This window comes from Xyrauchen texanus, chromosome 48 (genome assembly GCF_025860055.1).
Source record: "Xyrauchen texanus isolate HMW12.3.18 chromosome 48, RBS_HiC_50CHRs, whole genome shotgun sequence".
NCBI classification, from domain to species: domain Eukaryota; kingdom Metazoa; phylum Chordata; class Actinopteri; order Cypriniformes; family Catostomidae; genus Xyrauchen; species Xyrauchen texanus.
The window spans coordinates 13,828,622-13,850,576 of NC_068323.1; the positions used below are offsets into that span (position 1 = coordinate 13,828,622).

Here is a 21,955-nt window from a genome sequence, read left to right on the forward strand (position 1 = left end):
GCAAAACCTCCATCGTATTACTCCATTGTTTCACTCTCAGCTGCATTTGACCTTTCTGACAAGCAATGCTACTGAGATTCATGTCATGGTGGAAGGCAGGAGAGTGCGCCTGCTGTGAGGAGACAGGTTGGATTCTCTGCTAAATTCTGCTGAGAAAGTAAACCGAGAGGACCTACCATTTCTTACTGCAAGGAAAAATGTTGTTGAATTAATTTCATTCCTGTTCAAGACCCCATGAAATCACTTGACATTTCTTATTGAAACAGGAAGTTGAGGTAGGACATGTCAAAGGGCAAATTATAAATGTCCATGAATTTGGGATACAACTTAGTAACCACCACCGCGGAGACATAGGAGGCCATCCACGCACAACACCACACGCCCCACCGAGAGTAAATCACATTACAGCGACCATGAGGATGTTAACCCATGTGATTCTACCCTCCCTAGCAACTGGGCCAATTTGGTTGCTTAGGAGTCCTGGCAGGGATTAAGAACATGATTGATTGATCTAGTGGTAACTTTTTGCCTTTAGTTGGATTCTAATTCGCTCAAATATAACTTTTTATATTAATAAAACATGATTGAATCTGTACGTCAGTGGATGGGTGTAACACTTCTGTACTGTAACACAACTTCTGTACGGTACAGCGAACTCTGAAATTTAGACAGCGGCAACCACAAACTCTCCGCTCAAGCAGCGGGAACAAGGAATGTGCCTGAGCGACTGTGAATGAGTTGACACAGTTCACAAATAAAAGTCTCCCTTCACACAACCCAGCCATGAAACATTCAGACGGAGTTCGGAATGGCTTACTAGCCGTACTACTCTTACTGCTTTTGCCATATCAATGTATGGCAGAAATAATATGAGTAGTATGGTAGTATGCCATTCGAAACCCAGCATAGGTTTATATAGGGAGGAAACACAGTGCACCGGTGTGCTCCCTCATTAAGAGAGAGGGAGATAAAGAGAAAGACAACACACACACACACACACACACACACACTACACACACATACACTACACACACATACACTACATACACTACATACACACAAACAATACGGCCAAGAAGGCCATCACGGAACACGGAAAAGAGCACAAGCTGTGGAAAAACTGCCAACACTAAATGACACTGATAACAGTCGCAACGAACACTTATCATAACATTCAAAATAGTACATTCCAGATCACCAGTCAACACACACACACAGATGACATAGAAACTCCAACTCAAGAACTGGAAATGCTTCATGTGGATTATACACATACCTGACGAAAGCGATTTCAAAAAGTGGTGAAGACATGTCTCACCCATCTCAACCCATAACTGACAACAATGTATCTAATAATCATTCAGTGAATACTTGGAAACAACTGAGAAATTAATCTTTTAATAAGACACAGGTGTTAGAGGTAATTACAAACCAGGTGACAAGCCTTACTGCTCTCTCTCTCTCTCCCACAGACCGACACACGACCACGCCCCCCATGCCACATTGTACTACTGCCATAAATAGTAAATCTCCAGAAATGGAGATCCACTAAAGGAATCACTGAATGAAATCAAAATGATGAATCAAAAAGTCCCAGTGGTGTTGGACAATATATCAGCACCCCGTGCTTGGAACCCAGCTTGTCCAATCAGAGCTCGTCCAATCAGATTTGAGAATTGTTGAATAATATGGACTAAAAGCCACAATTTTGATTTCATGGGGAAAGTACAACTTAGCAACTTCTTAATAATAAAACAGCCTCAATTCATGGGATTGGAATTAATAGTAAACTGCAATTATGCTAACAAAATATTTCATTTCAATTAAGTTTTTTCGATAATTAAACTTACCATTTGGTTTTTCATTCTGTGGTAGGGCTGAATTATAGGAAGTCCCAGAGGTGTCACCCACTCCACTGTTCTCCCTGACTTCGCTATTAACCTAGCGCTCTCTGTCAGCCAGTCCTGAGACGAAAAAGATAAGGGGTCACAACAGCGTCAAACAAAAAACACAGAACAGCTTGATTCTATTGAAAATTAGACTTTTCAGATGTCAAACTTAATTTGCATAAGGAATTGCACCCATCCACCAAGCATTCTAAATTGAAATTAAAACCACTATCCGCGACAAGAAAACCATCTGTTATTTGTCCGCTCTGCTAACTTCTGAAAAATAGCATGCTAAAAGTAGCCACCCAAAAAAGTTAACATAAGTCTCCGGCTGTGCTGCATGGAAAAATCCAGATGCACAGGTGGGAAGTTGTTGCAGAGTTGAACAGTTTAAAAAAAACCTGATGATTCACAGCAACAGTGCTGGATTCACAGATTGGCTGCCACAGATATGCCAGAGTCGCAAGGTCCCAAGTGCTCTACCAGAACATTCTGTGAGAGATAAATTCCTCTGTTCCTTTGGAAGCAGGCCGGGCCTGAAGTGGATCCATTCATCAGTATGTTCTCCAACATTCAGGGCCTGAAGCCCCCTACCCTCCACCCCCCACCACTTCTGTATCAGGAGGGAATTACCCAACTACCTGGGCTCAACCAGCCCCACCTCCCTCTCTTTCTCTATGATCTGACCCATTTAGGAAGCTGGCTGTTTCTGTAGACAAAGTGGGGGATATTTAACATTTGCTTTACCTATCTGGTTGTTTCTCCAGGACTTATATTGTTTTCCAGTAAAAAAATCAGAGCCACACAATTTTTTTTTTTTTTATTTGCCAATGGGGTAAGAAAAAAACTTCTTTTTGAAACAAGTTAATTTTTCTTATCCAATATGCAAATCATTAAGCATTAAAATCACTACATGTTAAAAGATTAAAAAAAAGAAAAGAGGATTAATATCTTTAATTACACTGGCGGCCAAACGTTTGGAATAATGTACAGATTTTGCTCTTATGGAAAGAAATGGGTACTTTTATTTATCAAAGTGGCATTCAACTGATCACAATATCTAGTCAGGACATTAATAATGTGAAAAATTACTTAAACTACTTCAAAGCGTTCTCATCAAAAAATCCTCCATGTGCAGCAATGACAGCTTTGCAGATCCTTGGCATTCTAGCTGTCAGTTTGTCCAGATACTCAGATGACAATTCACCCCACGCTTCCTGTAGCACTTGCCATAGATGTGTCTGTCTTGTCGGGCACTTCTCACGCACCTTACAGTCTATCTGATCCCACAAAAGCTCAATGAGGTTAAGATCCATAACACACTTTTCCAATTATCTGTTGTCCAATGTCGTGTTTCTTTGCCCACTCTAACCTTTTCTTCTTGTTTTTCATTTTTTTTTTTTTTTTGCAGTTCTTCCCATAAGTCCTGCACCCCCGAGTCTTCTCTTTACTGTTGTACATGAAACTGGTGTTGAGTGGGTAGAATTCAATGAAGCTGTCAGCTGAGGACATGTGAGGCATCTATTTCTCAAACTAGAGACTCTGATGTACTTATCCTCTTGTTTAGTTGTGCATCTGGCCTTCCACATCTCTTTCTGTCCTTGTTAGAGCCAGTTGTTCTTTGTCTTTGAAGACTGTAGTGTACACCTTTGTATGAAATCTTCAGTTTTTCAATTTCAAGCTTTGCATAAACTTCTTTCCTCAAAACAATGATTGACTGACAAATTTCAAGAGAAAGCCGTTGCTCCCCATTTTTGACCTAATATTGACCTTAAAGGAATAGTTCACCCAAAAATGAAAATGTCTCACCCTCAGGCCATCCAAGATGCATCTTAGTTTCTTTCTTCATCAAAACAGAATTTAAGAATTTTAGGATTTCATTTCAGGCCTCCTCCCCTAAACAATGAAAGTGAATTTTTTGATGGTCCAAAATACATATTTAGGGTGCATAAAAATAATCAACACGACTCCAGTTGACAAATAAAGTTCTTCTGAACGCAAACGATTGATTATTGTGAGAAACAAAACAATACTTATATACTTCATAACTATAAATGTTCGCTTCCGTACATCTCTGTGACATACGCTCATGAGACGGATGATGCAAGCATGTAGGTAAGGTCACACGTCACATGGAGGAGTTAGGAAGCGCGTCATTGTTTACATAGTTTTTTTGGATGGCCTGAGGGTGAGTAAATTATCAGCAAATTTTCATTATTAGGTGAACTATTCCTTTAAGACATGCCAGTCTATCACATACTGCAACTCAAAAATAAACAAAAAGACAATGTTAAGCTTCATTTAACAACTTTCAGCAGTGTTTGATAAAATGGCAAGTGATTTTCTAGTACCAAATTAGCATGATTACTCAAGGATAAGGTGTTGGAGTGGCAAGAGTTTTAATTTTAGTTTTTATACACTATATAAAAGGGAAACTTGTGACAAACAATATTTTATGTTGTATACCTGAATCTCCCTTGTCCCAGTGAACATTTCCTTTAAGCTGCTGAAAACTTGTTGCACCAGGTAATGTGAAGCATCCCAAACGTATTCCTGTGGATAGAAAATAGCACATTACTAGACACAGCATAAACAACCAAAAGAGTGTCAATTAAAAAGCACAACCCTATTTACTTTCTTAATACATGCTCTTGATTTTACTGCAACAATTAATTGGTGCACTATCGTAATCTTTCCTCAAATGTAATGCAATAACTTGCTCCACCTTTGAAACAACTTTCGTTTTCAGATCCCCACTAACCACCAAATTGTTAACAATCCAATCGATTCCTGTTGGATAAAATCAAGCCCCACCCTACATATTGCACTCAGATATATGATACATTAATGAAATGGGTTGTGATGGTAGATTATTGGGCTTGGATGGCTTGGTTTGTCCAAGGGAACACATTGGCACTGTGACTGAACAGTGTATCCAGCAACAGTCAGCAATTGCACAGCTACATCAGGCTGGGATTTCAAAAACAAAGTGTTTGCTAATAGAAACGGCAATACAAATAACAGAAAAATCACCAAAAATAACATTAAAAGTGCAACAATTGAATGATTACAATGTTATTCAACATTGGTTTTGCTTTAGCAAGCAGTACGTGGATATTATCTCCCCTGACTCTACGAGGTGATAATTCTATCCCTGCTTGGGAGAGAGATGAGAAAAGCATCACTTGTTTCTATGGTTGCCCACAGAGGATCGCACTTGGGGAAATCAAGACTGACGCAAACAGAGGGAAATGTAATCCTTATTGTTCATGTCACATGCAGAAACCTACAATGTAAATCTTATATAGCATAAAGACCACTAAATGTAGCTTAAAGGTGAAGTATGTAATTTCTGCACTACTAGCAATTCCAAATGGAAAAAAAAAAAAAAAAAAAAAAGATTGTTTGCAAACAAGTTTCTTCCACCCAAAACACACCATTGGTTGAGCAAATATTGCCAATAGGGCTGGTGATTTGAAATGTAGTTCTTTCTGTATTAGGCTGTGTGTGTACACACACACACACACACACACACACACACACACACACACACACAAGTCAGAAGTTTACATACACCTTAGTCAAATACATTTAAACTCAAATTTTCACAATTCATTTAATTGTAGAAAACATTCCCTGTCTTAGGTCAATTAGGATCACTACTTTATTTTAAGAATGTGAAATGTCAGAATAATAGCAGAGAAAATGAATTATTTCAGCTTTTATTTCTTTCATCACATTCCCAGTGGGTCAGATGTTTACATAAACTTTGTAAGTCATTTGATAGCATTGCCTTTAAATTCTTTAACTTTGGTCAAACATTTTGGGTGGTCTTCCTCAAGCTTCTTCACAATAAGCTGGTGGAATTTTGGCCCATTCCTCCAGACAGAACTGGTGTAACTGAGGCAAGTTTGTAGGCCTCTTTGCTCGCACACGCTTTTTCAGTCCTGCCCACAAATTTTCTATTCGATTAAGGTCAGGGCATTGTGATGGCCACTCTATTACCTTGACTTTGTTGTCCTTAAGCCATATTGCCACAAATTTGGAGGTATGCTTAGGGTCATTTGACCCATTTGCCACCGAGCTTTAACTTCCTGGCTGATGTCTTGTTGCTGCAATATATCCACATAATTTTCCTTTCTCATGATGCCATCTATTTTGTGTAGTCAGTTCCTCCTGCAGCAAAGCACCCCCACAACATGATGCTGCCACCCCCATGCTTCACGGTTGGGATGATGTTCTTCGGCTTGCAAGCCTCACCATTTTTCCTCCAAACATAACGATGGTTATTATGGCCAAACAGTAAACTTTTTGTTTCATCAGACCAGAGGACATTTCTCCAAAAAGTAAGATCTTTGTCCACATGCAAAATGTAGTCTGGATTTTTTATGGCGGTTTTGGAGCAGTGGCTTCTTCCTCGCTGAGCAGCCTTTCAGGTTATGTCGATATAGGACTCACTTTACTGTGGATATAGATACTTGTCTACCTGTTTCCTCCAGCATCTTCACAAGATCCTTTGTGGTTGTTCTGGGATTGATTTCACACCAAACTATGTTCATCTCTAGGAGACAGAATGGGTCTCCTTCCTGAATGGTATGATGGCTGCGTGGTCCCATGGTGTATATACTTGTGTACTATTGTTTGTACAGATGAATGTGGTACCTTCGGGCATTTGGAAATTACTCCCAAGGATGAACCAGACTTGTGGAGGTCAACAATTTTTTTTCTGAGGTCTTGGCTGGATTTCTTTTGATTTTCCAATGATGCCAAGCAAAGAGGCACTGAGTTTGAAGGTAGGCCTTAAAATACATCCACAGGCACACCTACAATTCAGTACACTTCCTATCAGAATCTAATTGTCTATAGGATGGACAAAATCTTCTGGAATTTTCCAAGCTGCTTAAAGGCACAGTTAACTTACTGTATGTAAATTCTGACCTACTGGAATTGTGATATAGTCAATTACAAGTGAAACAATCTGTCTGTAAACAATTGTTGGAAAATTACTCTGGTCTTGCACAAAGTAGATGTCCTAAAAGACTTGCCAAAACTATAGTTTGCTCATATTAAATCTGTGGAGTGGTTTAAAAATGAGTTTAAATGACACGAAGTGTATGTAAACTTCTGACTTCAACTGTATATTCTTGAACTTTGTTTAAATAAATTATGTATTGTATTAAATGTATTAAAAAGATTAATTATCTTTAACAAAATGTTATCATCATATATTATCATATTTCACACTGATAGTTCAGTGGTGGAGCAAAGGAAAATTGGAGCAGGAAAATAGAAAAAATGCTGTTTTCATAGCTAACACTGGGTTGAAAGGATACAATTTTATTTTGCCCACCAGCCATAGTGGCTGTGAATGTCCAATTTCACCAGCCAATTTGTTTTTGTTTTTTTTCCAGCTCATTTGGTTATTCATAATGGTATAGAAAACACCATTTCTGAAAAAGTAGTGAATTATGATAACACACATGACAATTCATTAATGTCCCTTCATGTAATTTGCTTTGTATGGTTATGTATTCAGCCACAAATGTTTTAAATGGAATTAAGTAATGTTGAATTCACAATGCATGTAAACATGAACTGCTCCATGGAAAGAAATTGAACTAAACTTAGAACAACCCCTGAGATGGTCTGAAATCTTTCGCAGCGTTTTCATGGACGACATTGTTCTTGCAGTTGCACACTACTGTATTTTCAGATGACTGAAACAGCAGAAACACTCTGCATGTGCATGTTCCATGAGAAGCGCTGCGCTTATATGCGGCAGAGCGCCTCTGAATACACAGCAAATCAGTGGCTTTTCTTTCGTCTTTTCTTCAAAATATAATCGAGTGCGTTTCTTCAAACACACGTCTTTGTGTCTGACAGCATTTCTTGTCATATGTCACACCAAGATTTTTTACAAGTTGCCCGACACAGAAATATCCCACCACTATGCATAAAATATCCACATTTGGAAGGTTGGTGGGTGCTAATTTTTTTCTGAACAAAAGGAAAAACACTGAATTTACTAATTTAATTAACCAAAGGTTATATCACAAATACACACAATTACTTAAATGTAATCAAGCAATAATATTTAAAAGAGAGAACCACTCACTCTTTGGCTAGAGCTTTAGCCTTAATAAACCATCTGAAAACCAACATAAATGCCAAGAAACCTCCTTAAAATGAATAATAGTTCAATGGGATGGAAACAATGCACCAGTTATTACATATAATATTTCTCCTTGGACCTGTCCATATTGTCATTATTTCTGTGAGAGAAAATTCACTGTGGGAATGTGATGCCAAGGAACTTGTGTCACCTTCAGACATGCGTGGCATTCACTGATACGCATGACATTGCGAGCGCTGAATGTCCTGCGTAATTAAAATAAATTCCTCTGATCATGGAATCTATAACAGTGCTACATGCAACACCACAAATTTAAATGTTTATATGTTCTGCTGTTGCAAATAAAGTAATAGTATGTATACATCTTACCCAAGTTACAGGCTAAATCAACGTGAATGTTTTCAAGCATTACTAATTTTGTCCACAAATCATCCCGCAAGCCTGAGATGACTCCTTGGCTGGCCGTATGTTTGACACCCCTGCTGTATACCAAGAGTTTATTTCACCATCTATGGTTATTTTACCAAAATGTGAAAACTCACCTTAGGAAAATCATCGATTTCCTTGAGTCGCTTTTCGATTTGCAGACGGCCCCCGTAGCGAGTGACGCCATAGACCACAGTCATCACAGTCTGCTTCACCACCTTCCTGCTGATGAAGCCCTCTAGCACCTGTGCGATCTTCAAACCCTTCTCTGCATCCCGAGCCCTAAACTCCTCCACCTATGAGACACAGGACAGAACACTCTATAATAGAGCCAGGCACTGGCAGGAAGCACCGTCTTCAAGGCAAATTCCTCTTTGAGAATCAATTCAATGCACTTGCATTTCACATGTGTGTGAACAACTTAAAATTTATAGTTTTATACTTTTCCATCACTTTAAATTTGATTACATCATTCGCAATTCTGCAATTTTAGTTTGTGCTCTCATGAAAGATGGTAAGTCTTCTACCTTTATCTTTTTGTCAAATTTTCAAATACTTTTTGCTTCAAATAAAAGTTTATAATGTTGTGAGTCACCTGAGAGCTGGTTGGTTTGGTTCATGGCTTAGAACTCTTTTCTGAAGGATTTTATGAAATTCCTATGGAAGAAATTAATGGGGGAAATGGTTCCTGAACACAGATGGCTAAAAAAGTGGGTGGAAACTGTTGCCTTCTATAAGGATGTCAGAAATATTACAATTATTAGGGGTGCGTGATATATTAGCAACTGCTGCCCACCATGTCTCTGACAAGCATTTGGAGTAATGGTGTTTGAGTAATTTTAAACTGAATTTTATAGAAATTATACCGAAAAAATTCAAATAAAATAATACAGTTGCGGAGTCACTTGTAATAGTGGCACAAGGTACCTAAAGAGGATACACCAAGATAATAATAGTTTTCAGTTTGACAATCCACTTTAGAATGCCCTTTGTTTGTTCGTTTTTTGTTAGTTTTAGCGTAGTTCTTTTTAAAATATTTTCTAGTCTAAGTTTAGTTTTAGTTTTCAGTACATTTAGTTTTAGTATTTATAATAAGACGAGGAGTCCGGCCACCGACCGCGAGGGGAGAAGGGGTTCCTAACCGACCGTCTGGGGCAGTCAGGGCCACTGCGCGGTCAGGGCCACTGCCAGGGGCGGAGTCGCCGCCTACCAGCCGCTGAAACGCGGCGGGGTCTGAGACCGCCAACCGCGAGCTGGGAGGGGCTCGCTGCCGACCGCCTGGAGCGGGAGAGCAGCTGCCAGCGGCGGGGAAGACCCCTCCTGTTCTCCAAGAAAGCAGCTGGGCGTTCCGTCCACCAGGGGCTGGAGGTCTGCCTCCGATCTGCCCGGAGAGGCACGGCTGTCGTCCGATAGAGGGTGGAGGAGTGGCCGAGGAAAAGCTATGGCATATCGGAGAACTGGCGAGCATGTTTTTTTTTTATCTCTCTCCTCTCTCTCACGGCTGCTCCGCGTTGGCCTTTTCCCTCTCGTTTAAATTGTAGTGTTTTTTGGGGGCGTACTACACTGTTACAGGAAGGAAAATACAAAACTCCACACACTGGGGCGACTATCACAGGAGAATTTGCTACAGGTGCAAGAATGTCAATACTGGCTGTATAACAGGGGAGCTCGACTATATGAGTTTTCACCGAGAGATAGAGTACTTGTATTACTCCCAACAATGGCTCAAAATTACTTGCAAAGTGCCATTGGCACTGACACACCCCTGGCCCATACAGACACTGTCTTTTGGAACTGATGCTGATAACAGCTTGGATGGTACTTTTCCTCTTTGGCATGGAGAACAAGACATCTGTGTTAAAAAGCTATTTAAATGTGGACTCATCAGACCAAAAAACAGTTCCAATGTTCTTCTTTCCATCTAAGATGAGACTGAGTCCAGAGAAGTCAACAGCGCTTCTGGACAGTGTTGATGTATGGCTTCTGCTTTGCATAGTAAAGTCTTAACTTGCATCTGTGGATACAGCGGCGAGTGGTGTTGACTAACAAAGGTTTACTAAAGTAACCCCAAGCCCGTGTTCATGATATCTATTACAGATGAATGATGTTTTTTAAGACAATGGCGTCTGAGGGATTGGAGATCATGCACATTCAGAAGTGGTTTTCGACTTGTCCTTTAGTGACCGAGATTTGACCAGATTCCTTGAATCTTTTAACTATATTGTGCACTATAGAGAGTGAAATGCCCAAAATCCTTCCAATTTGTCTTTGGGGAACATTGTTCTGAAAGTGCTGGATTATTTGCTGAAGCATATGTTAGTAAATTGACAAGTCTCAAATGATCCTTGCTCTTGAAGGACTAGGCCGTTTTTGGAGGCTCCTTATATACTGACACGATAGTCTCACCTGTTTAACATCTCCTGTTTCACATCGCCTTGTTATTTTAACTTGATAAATTTTTATTAGTCTTAAATTGCCTGTCTAAACTTTTGTGGAGCATGTTGCAATCATCTGATTTGAAATTACTCTACATAAAAATACAATGAAATTCACAAGGTAAAAAATAATGTGTAGTTGTAGTGTTTTCAATTTCGCAAAGGGTGAATATGATTTACAAATCACTCCTTTTTTGTTTTTATTAGCATTTTTCATACTGTCCCAACTTTATTTGGAATTGGGGTTGTACATTTGTCACAGATAAATTAAAGCTAATAAATCAACATTAATTAATTTATGCACTGATTCAGGTCATAGTAGAGGCAATAGTAATAGAGTTCACAGCATCATGGGAAGTCTGCTATGAGACGTTATGGGCAGTTCTGTTTACTTATGCTAATGTTATCAGGTGTGCAATCGGTATCAAATGATGCTTTTCTCTTTTCAAGTGACTGTGATAATGGTTTGCCTCAATTCTGATTTACAGTCTTTACAGTTTTCAATCAAATTACTGTGTAATTTAATTTCTTTTACACAACATGAGAGATAAATATACTTTACAATTTCACTCTTCATTCCAGCCCACATAAGAATATTGTCAATTCAATTTATGAGAATATTTTTCAAAAGACCGCACCCTTCACAGCAAGGGAAGTTCTGCAAAGCTTGTCAGAGCAATCATCAGTAGCCAAGGAGCTTAGCGAAAGGTCATTTTCGAGATCTACTACACTCAATGTTGCGCTGTGATTTATGGATTAATATGCATTGTAGAGTTCAGTTCCTAAGCTTTTAAACAACACCCATTTTTCTAATGTGTATTGTTAAACATTTTGTGATTTTTAATTACTTGGCTAATTAGCTAGGTGCTCCAGATGACAGGGTTAAAACTCAAGAAGTACAATTATCGGTTATCAGTATCAGCCACAAAAAGCTGTTGATTATAAACCCAGAAATTCCATATTTGTGCATCCCCAACAATTATCAACCACAAAATATAAATAGCTTAATATGCACGGAGGGGTTGAACAGGTCCATTAATCACACATGAGGTGTGAAAGTTGTCTTATTGGGGCTACTGAGAGATTACCCCATGAAACTGAAGGTCTGATCTCAGCTCGTGAAGAGTCAAGGAACAATGAAGCTGTGTTTAAGCCAAACTCTGAATCAGCACTGTGACAAGCTCAGAGTTCATTGAGAATCTGCATTGTACTTGCTATGGTAAGATCAACCTATTGTTTTTGGCAAGAATTGTTCATTACTTTATTTTAGAGTTTACACTCGCTTACACTGCATTCCCAAATTTAGCAAATCAATAGGTAACTCAATACCTCCCAGATGGTATTCTCTAAAAATATGCAGTCTTCCCAGAACTGGATACTGGAGATTTGTGACCATGAGTTAAGTCTGTGCTTAGTAGAGCTTCAATAATCAGCTAAATAAACAAATAAAATCTAATAAGTAATCAATTATAATAAAATCTATTAATTACAATCAAAATAATTAAAGCTAATGCTGGATGTGCAGGGTGCAGTTACATATTGCAAAATATTTTTGAAATATATTGTAAATATAGTATGGTTGAAAGAAACATATTTTCCAAACTGAAATAATTGCAAATTTTTAAATACATTACATGTACTGCAAGTGTCACAAAATAGGCATTCCAAAATCAAAATGTTTTAGATGCACACACAATGCAATGTGTATGGACTAGAACAAGGTTTTATGTGTGTATCCACACCTTTAAAATATATAAGCAGCTACAATTAGCTTTATTTTAGAACTTTCAAATGCACCAGGAGAGCAGTAAATTAAGTGGGGGAATAGCATAAACTATTTTTATTCTTGCTGAATTTTTCTTTTTTAAATATACATTTAAGTTAATGTTAATATTTATATTTATATTGATTTAAAATATTCAAAAATATATTCCTAATACATGTATATATGGGTCAATGATAAGACCCTTATTTTGTTGTCTGGATACATTAATGCATATATTAAAAATGCAATTCAGAAGAAAATGGCTTTAATATTCATCTATGATGAACATGTTTTCAATAGCTCAATTATAAGTCATTATGATATTTTTGTCAGGCTGCAACTGTTCTGCAACTGTCCAGAGAATGTACAAAAAATAAACTGTGATGACATCCTTATTTTTAATTTAACATTTAGATGACACATTAAAATTATCTATATCAAAAATACACATTTTTGCCTCATGGAGAAAGACAAACTGATGCCCCCTGGTGCCAGAGTATAACTGACCTGCTGAGCAACACCACTGTACACATCCTGTGGCACTTCACAGGGCATTAGGTTCACCGAAGTAGCACCAATCACATCACGCCCCAGGGCAGCATAGTGCTGGAGGCCGTTGCAAGAGCCATCCTAAATGGAAAGAGAGATAGAATGAGAGAGAGACATAGAGATACTGTATATGTGATTATTCCTATAAGTAGACGCCAGTAAAAGCCAACAAGACAAACAAGGTCACAGATTTTATCTTAAAGGATACATACATATACTACCACTAAAATATGATTAAAAAGCTTCAGATTCATGAAAGAATAAGATTCATGAAAGAAAAAGTGTGGGTATTGTAGTAATTGTGGATGAACGAGTTAATGCATAAGCAAATAAGACTTCAAAAGACAGATCCACCATGTTTGATGGCATTGAAAAATATTTGGTAATAAATATGTAGTAGCGCAGACAAATTTCCAAAACAGAATGTTATCAAATACATTTGAAATGACATTTCTTAGATAAAAAAATTAGCTAATGGGCTAAAAAAAATAAAAGCCCATAGTTGAAGAAACAACTGCACACATTAAGGTATACATTCAGTAGCCAGTGCATCAGCAGAGACAGTACCTGATGCACAGGGAAATAGGAGATGAAGTTGGTGTGGTCAGGTGATCGAGTGGCATTTGCTATCTCCATACAACAACCCAGTGCCTGCCACGGCTCATCTGCATTCATCCACCATTTCCGACCCTGTAAAATAGAGCTGTGACTCTTGGCACCAAGGAGTGTGACAAACATTTTAATAAAAAAAAGAAATCTGGCTCAGTTAACACTAAAAGCCAGTGATGCATTTGTATTTGGATCAGATACCAAAGAATGGATTATATTATAGTTTATTTACAAAGTCTAAATGCACAGAAATAATAAGTAAGCAGATGGTGCAAAGTAACATATTTAATGTATAGAAATAAATGTATCAATTATGAATAATATTTTTATGTCATTGGTAGGGATGCACTGATGTAGATATTTTGGCAGATACACTAGCCAATAATCGTTTCATTAAGGCTAATATGTGCCCTGTCCCAAATGGCACATTTGATGTGGACTTGCGGTCTCGTGGCCTTCATTTGCGTGTTCCTGTGAAGTCTACAAGACCGCAGGGTGTCCCATTTGATATTTTAACACTCAGAGGGGAGCTCACAAGCACCCCCTTTGCACCATCAATGCACCCTTCGGCTGAGCCCGCATCAGTGCGAGCTCCACAGTGGACTACTACAAATCAGTCCCCACTGCTGATGCTCTCGACCAATCACAGCGGACTGGAGTTTCCGAGCTGGAAGAAAAAAATCACGGCGGACGATGCGATGACAATTGCAGATTAAATATTTATTTTAATAATACTTTTTTACTGACTGTAAAAACGTAATGTTCATAAAAGAAACCTAACACTAAACCTTTGTTATTCTTGTTTCAAAGAGGATTTAATACATTTATTTTTAAATGTATTTATATACCAGCGTTCGGTCTAATAGTGATATTTAACCTGAAAAGGTGTGGCCATGTGAATTGTTTTTAATGCTTTTTGCAATCTACAGCGGCGTGTATATATGTTCTTTCTATACATATGACTGTGTTCTAAGCACCTGCCGGTAACCATCCATGTGTCTGGATCCTTTTATTTGTCCTCTAAATATTTACGATGGGATTATGTTGTTGTTGAATGTGCACTTTGTCTCTGATAAACAAAGTGCACATTCAGCAACAACATCGTAATCCCATCGTAAATATTTAGAGGGTTCTTGATTAAAATATCGAATGCTTTATTGTCAGTATGTTGCTTGGAATTATTAAATAAAATATAAATATCAAAGAGTTAGTGTGTTAACGTTACCCTATCAATGTCATGACTTTTCAAATAATAAGTTGTAAAACTGAATGCAAATGAAAAACGTAATGTATGAAAATGCCATTAACTGATTGAACTCTTGAAGTCTGACTAGCGCCCCATCTGTCGGTTACGTCACCAAAGACTGGACCGCAAGGACTTAGGTTGCCATCTGGGACAGGGCTATGGCTAATTTATAATCTGGACAACATATTTTCAATCTATACTTTTTTGTCTGTTACTGTTTTTTTAGTTTTTATAAATAAAGCTCCAATCTAAAACAGCATAAACTGAAATTAGCTTTAAAAATTCTCTAATATCATCTGGTTCCAATATCGGCAAATTCAAAACAAAGCCGATTTAAAAAAATACACTATCATTGGACGATACTGATGATACTTTTAATGCTTACGTTAAGAGGTTGGTCTGCTGAGTCGAGAATATCTTCCATGATGCTCTCTGCATACTCCAATCTTCCAGCTAGTGAGCTACGCTTCTTTAAACCAGTGAGGTTCACCAGATGGATCTTCAACCAGTCGAGACCTTTGGGACCAAGAGGTCTTCCCTCGGCAAAGAGCAGCAAGGCCCTGGTCACATCGCTTCCCAGGTGGTTAAAATAAGGTGGTCGAGGGTACGTGCGGCCACGGAAGTCCATATTATGAGGGAACCAGAAGATTTCGTCTCTTACATGGTTGGCGATAGACAGCTTATAGAGCGCATCCATTCGGAGGCTGTGCATCTCTGCAACCTTCTTCTTGGCTTTAATGCCCTCTCGTTTCATGTAGGCCTTCTCCGCCTGAGTGTACGTAGGGTCGTGAGGGTTGAAACGTGGAATATCGGGGGCTTCGGACAAGGGCGGTGGGATGCAGAGCTTGTCACTTCCCTTGTCGTTGAAGATCGAGATGATGACGTCCAACAGGTGCTTGTTGATCTTCCAAGCACAGTTGCCCACCTGATTGAGGGAGTCCAGCACGGCGTGGAGATCCTCATCTCGGCTCTTCTCCAGAAGGAGTTGGTGCTGGATGGCTCCATCGGTTGCACGCATCAGCTTGGTTGGAGTCAGCAGGTAAGCGCCACTTTTAGGGGATGTCCAAGGCACTGGCGGACAAAGCATGGGCATGACGTAGGAGTCGAAAGTAAGTTTGGTTTCCATCGCCTCCCTCTGCATTTGCGTCACAATAGGGTGTGGCTTGATAAAACCAATCTAATGTAGACAAAGAGGAGGAGAATACATGAGAATCAAGAACTTACCTTAAAGGCATGCCATCAAATGGACAGTAAACATGTCTTTTATTGCCAAGACAGATCTACATTAATAACCATCCCCCATCATTGGCTTGCAGCAGCCCTGTAACCCATCTTAAATAAACAAGAGATGATGCATGTGTGCTGCTTGTAATGTGCGTATGGAGCACAACAGATGTAACTGTATTTGACAGCTAGATAAACAACTTCTATTAAAAGAGAAAAAGAAAGCAAATATACACATGCTAATGGCTAGACTAAACAGTACCATAGATACAAATGGACACAATGGCGAATCAACCGACAGCTTAAGCATGCTGTCTATTTGTAATTCAACATGCAATTTAAATGATAAGCACCAAGTACACACAGGTAGAGCACTGCATCTGTTCACTTTAACTGAGAGAATTAAAATTGTTAAAAATGTTGGACACAGCAGGCGATCAATATTCTGAAAAATCTCATAGACTTGAATTGACGATGTTTTGAAAAGAAAGGGATAGTTCACCCAAAAATGAAAATTCTCTCATTATTTACTCACCCACATTATATCCCAGATGTTTATGACTTTCTTTCTTCACCAGAACACATTTGAAGAAAAATATCTTAGCTCAGCAGGTCCTTAAAATGCAAGTGGAGATTTCTCTTTTGAAGCTCCAAAAATCACAGACATTCAGCATAAATGTCATCCCTACGACTCCAGCGATATGATCACTTTGGTGTGGAAAATAAAAGATCAATATTTACGTACTTTTTAACTATAATCCAACCTAGGTTGAGGTTCATGAGAAGGTGGAGTCCAAGCAGTCTCTCATGCAACGTATTTGCGTTGCCATGATACCGAAGTAATCTCACGTTCACGATCCAGGATAATCACATAAATGCGCCATTGTGAGTAAAGAAACAGATAAATAAAGATCTAAACCAAAACCAACCAAGCTACTGGTACAGCGTTCCTCCTCCTTGCTTGTTAACAGCTCTGCTCTTCCGGCTATGATGCACATAAGTCAGTTCTTGCGTGATTAAAACGCCAATGCGATTACATGTGCATGCTTAACGGAAGCATGATTTAGAGTACAAAGTACCTAAATATTTATCTTTTTCCACACCAAAAGGGATTGTGTCACTTTAGAAGACATTAATATAACAGCTGGTGTTGTATGGATGACTTTTATGCTAAATGTCTGATTTTAGGAGCTTGAAAAGAGACATCTACATTCACTTCCATATTAAGGACCTACAGAGTGCAGATATTTTTCTATTTTTCTTCAAATGTATTCCAGTGTAGAAAGAAAGTCATATACACATGGGATGTCATGAGGGTCAGAAAATTATGAGAAAATGTTTGTTTTTGGGTGAATGATCCCTTTAAATGGGCCAACAGAATGCTTGTTAATTAAAACCCCAACTGTCCAAATTCAAATAAAAACAAATCTATAAAAGGGCATTTAATCTGCTTTAAGTTGCTCTCTCTCTCTCTCTCTCTCTCTCTCTATGATGGTTGATCTGATTATCTATGTGACAGACTGTCTGTGTCTGACTATCTAGCTAGGAAGCCACTGTTTGTCTAACTGTAATGTATAATCAAACATAACATTTTATAACTAGTTTTAACTTTAAGAAAAGGTTTTGTCAAGCCAACATCAACGTTTGCATGGAAACTTTATATACCAAGTTTCAAAGTTAAGATCCTAAAGAAACTTTCTGGCTTGCAGTCGAAAACAACAGAAAATAATTCAGACAATTTAGTTTAAAAAAGATGCATGTATTGTGATACATTTACTATTGAAATCTATGGAACAAAGCATTGCTCCAGAATCATAGTAAATTACACACAGTTTTGAATGTATTGTAAGACTTAAACATTATACATGCTAACATGTGACTAGAATGATTATATAGCTTCTTGTCTAGCTAATCTTTCAACTCTTGACCATGTAAAACCGTTAAAATCTGTCATTTCTGCTTTATACGGGAAAATATATCTATCCACAAAGATCAGTTTACACAGAGAAAACTCTGTAATTATGTCAGTAAGTAACGCATAATCGCAACTTCATCAGCCTACAACAGTAGTACCACCACTAAAAGGACAACTTTACACCTCAAATAATAAATCAAATAAGAGACAAAAATAAGTAAACCATTTGTAGATTGACTCCCTGTAAACAGCAAAATATAATTGACTTAACAAATTTTTGTCTTAATTAACAGTAAAATATTTAAACATCCTTAAAACAAGAAAAAATTACTTTGAGGATAAATTACATTAAATCTAGTTTTCAGAGAAATGTAACAACATTTAGTGGGGTGTATACTTAAAACAAGAAAAGACTGTTTGCCAATGGGGTAAGAAAAATACTGCAAACTTGTTTTTCTTTTAAATCTTTCTTACACCATTGGCAATTGTTTTTTCTTGTTGCAAGCATAAGTGATAATACATTTATTTGAGCCTGACATAGCAACATTGGCTTAAACGATGGTGTGAGTTGGGGGTGGGACTATCTGTTTGCTCAACCAAAGGCAGACGAAGGACATATTCAGAAATCTGTTTGAAAACAATGTTTATTTTTGCAATTGCGTATGTTGATGCTAGGGTCACAGAAATTACACACTTCAGCTTTAGCTAAACGCTATCCTTGAAAAATCAGATAACAGAGATTTGACAGCATTCATGCCACATGAATAATCCACAAACACGCTAAACTGAGAGTTCTTCCCTGCTGCATGGGCCATCTGCAAGCTCAGCAGAGGAATGGGAATTGAGTTTCAGTCTTTGAAGCCCATAGTGGAGGTCTCTGTCAGAGAGTATGGCCATGCTGAGACACAGCAGCGGCTTTAGGAATGAGACTCTGAGGACAAAATGGAAAACTCTCCTGATCTTTCCTCTCTTTCTTGCCCTCACCCCCTTTGCAATCCAAAGGCTGTTAATCAACTGGGCAATTAAGCGGACAGTAAAAAGAGATTAGTTTTGGAGCAATCTGTCTTCCTCGGCTGACCCCGCGATCACTCGCTCAGGAAATATTATTCCATAACTCATGAAAACATGCATGCCCATAAGAGGTTTTTTGGGGGTGGGGGGGTATTACATGACTGTTAATGGACAGTCCTGGTTTCAAATGAAGGCCGTCTAGCCATGGAAAGACTTTATCATTGGAGCAATAGCAAGCTTGCCTTGGGAACACTGTGAAACACAATGAGAGGATCGATCTCTCTCATCTCCCCTCTACAGATGACACCAAAATTACTCGAAATACCTATCCCAAGTTTGCTGATCATTGTAAAGTAACTGCTACAAAATGATCAATCCCTCTCATATCCAGTTACTGTCAAGGAGGAAGTCAGCTCTCTGGCTTGTCTGCGCCACTTACCTTCCGACTGCTACGGAACGTGTACATGTGGTAGAGGACAGGAATGGGCTTCTCCTCTTGAGCAGGATTCAGGATGTTGCTCTGGACTTTTAGCTCTCGCACCATAAGGTCAACCAAGAAGCTCCCAAGCTGCACCATCAGCACCAGTGGCCAAGGAGTGTCATCGCTTAAAAGAGAGGGGCCGCTACTCCTCTCAATCTCAAGACTCGCCCAAAACTCCCGCGGCAACACATCATTCGTCTGCAATGAATCAGGAAACGATGTAAGAGCAAATGCATTTTAATCCAGATAGAAAGACCGAATATTTGATACTAGATCAACCTGAATTGCATTCTCAACATATTTTACTTTCTTGCTGTGGCGTATTGAGGGAATAAAGAGTGAAACAAGACATTCAATGAATTTTGGGCAGGCACGGTTTTATCCATTGGGAATTGGTTGGATCGTAACAACTGGCATGACTGCTTGGTGACATCATCAAAAAATAACCTTTATTTCAAAAACTTCATTTTGATGGAAGATTATGAAGACTCATAATCACATTAAGACCAAGAATGTGTATTAAGAAAGTAAATACCGTACATTTGGACTTTTTTTGTTGACTTTACAATGGTTTCATTGCAATATGTGCCACAGGACAAAACAAGCAGTCATTTTATATCGTGTCTGGTGAAAGCATAGCATTTACCTTGGTATCGTTTGCCAGGAGTTCAGCGTATGAGCTGTAGATGTTCCCGAGCTTCTCAATCATCCGACTGTGGCTTTTCTGCCGGATGCAGTACATATTGTGGACTCTGGTTCCCATCTCTTCCGCCATGATGAGTAAAGATTCCCCGCTGGGTGATAATTTGACTAAACTCTAAACAAGATAACTCATCAGAAGCAGAGCAGAGATGCAGCTGCCATACAGCTGCTTGGCAGAGCTCCAATCTCTTAATCACTAAATGTATTAATCACTTTGTAATGAAAGATATTCAACCATATAACTATAATTTGGTGAGAAGTACAAGTTATAGCATATTGATCAATCAATTGTTTAAAATTCAAGAGCACTGTTGAATTGTAAGAAAATTTGAGTATGTTTGCACCTTTAATGTTAAGACCCAAGAGTTGCAAAAGAACAATTTCAGGTACTTTTTATGTTTGGTTCAGTTCAGTAGGTACCTGAAGCATGATGTTCACATACTCCTGATCATCCAGGATACAAAGGTAAGGGTATAAGCAGGTGCTCCAGGCCCTCTGGCTGTTGTTGGCTAATATCTTTTTCTTCTCTTTCAATGCCTGAAGGAGCGCTTTCTCCCAGTGTGAACGCTGCGTTGATAGTAAATATCTCTATGAAAATATAAACGTACATTTTACTTTATTTCAGAGCACACAATATGTGCAACACTATTAGTGTCCTTATGACCTAAAATGTTGGTTAAGACTAAAACTCAGATTTACATGGAAGAAATAGCCTTATTATTTCGTGCTAGTTTGGGACAGATCATGTAATGCAAAAACTGCAAACTCACTCTGTCCAGCAACAATAAACTAGTTTTTGTTTGTTTTGTTTTTTTAAATCAGCATAAATTAGTTTTTACAATTATTTTAAATGAGAATCTTATAATTCTTATTTTATTATTTAGATTTTGGGTTGAAATATAACCTGTTTTCATCAGATTCACAAAGCTATTGTTTGTGGCCGGTACATTACATCACATACACATATTCTCATCTCAAGCTGCCTATGGCTTCCAAAATAAAATCTCATATAAATGTAGATGTGAATTTAATGAACAACAGCAATTGGGTTTAGCAGGTATTCATTGCTGCGTGTTAGAAAGTGGGTCATCTCTTTATTAGGGAGGGCTTTTCTTGTACCCGATAGGCCGGCAGAGCAGGCGGATGACACAAATCAGATATTCTGACCCTGCAATGGAAAGGTGACCCTCTCACAGGGCTCACGGGAATGCATTACAATGCATTTCTATTCCATTAAACTCCACCGCAAATGTTGCAGGAGCACAGGGGACCTTCCTTGTTCTACAGCAAAGAAGCACAGGTACCTAAGGTAGTGAAGTAAATGCCAGCATCAAAAGAATTTGGATTGTGGAAATATGTCTACTTGCAATGCATGAGTTGAAAACTTTGTTGAAAAAAAATATATGATGTGCTAACTTTTGAAAGAAAAATCTTGGAGTCTCCACACAAGCATCTGAATATGAAAGGCGTCTTTATGCTAGTTTCCCATGTTTTAAGATTCCCACTGTGTTTATTTCAGTTATGCTAGACATCCCGAATATCAAAACTAGCCTACAAACTGACATAAATA

The 21,955-nt window shown here is 38.4% G+C and overlaps 1 protein-coding gene across 1 annotated transcript in view; it reads right to left on the reverse strand.

Moving 5' to 3' along the window:
* The window catches only part of polrmt (polymerase (RNA) mitochondrial (DNA directed)), a 73,889-nt gene that overhangs the window by 26,001 nt on the left and 25,933 nt on the right, over nt 1-21,955 (reverse strand). The window contains exons 7-15 of the mRNA XM_052122368.1: nt 20,806-20,973; nt 20,330-20,500; nt 19,642-19,881; nt 15,438-16,229; nt 13,765-13,887; nt 13,156-13,278; nt 8,565-8,744; nt 4,356-4,442; nt 1,851-1,964 (exon numbers count right to left, since the gene is read on the reverse strand). Of these exons, the coding sequence (XP_051978328.1) occupies nt 1,851-1,964; nt 4,356-4,442; nt 8,565-8,744; nt 13,156-13,278; nt 13,765-13,887; nt 15,438-16,229; nt 19,642-19,881; nt 20,330-20,500; nt 20,806-20,973 (1,998 nt within the window). The remainder of the gene's footprint in view (nt 1-1,850; nt 1,965-4,355; nt 4,443-8,564; nt 8,745-13,155; nt 13,279-13,764; nt 13,888-15,437; nt 16,230-19,641; nt 19,882-20,329; nt 20,501-20,805; nt 20,974-21,955) is intronic.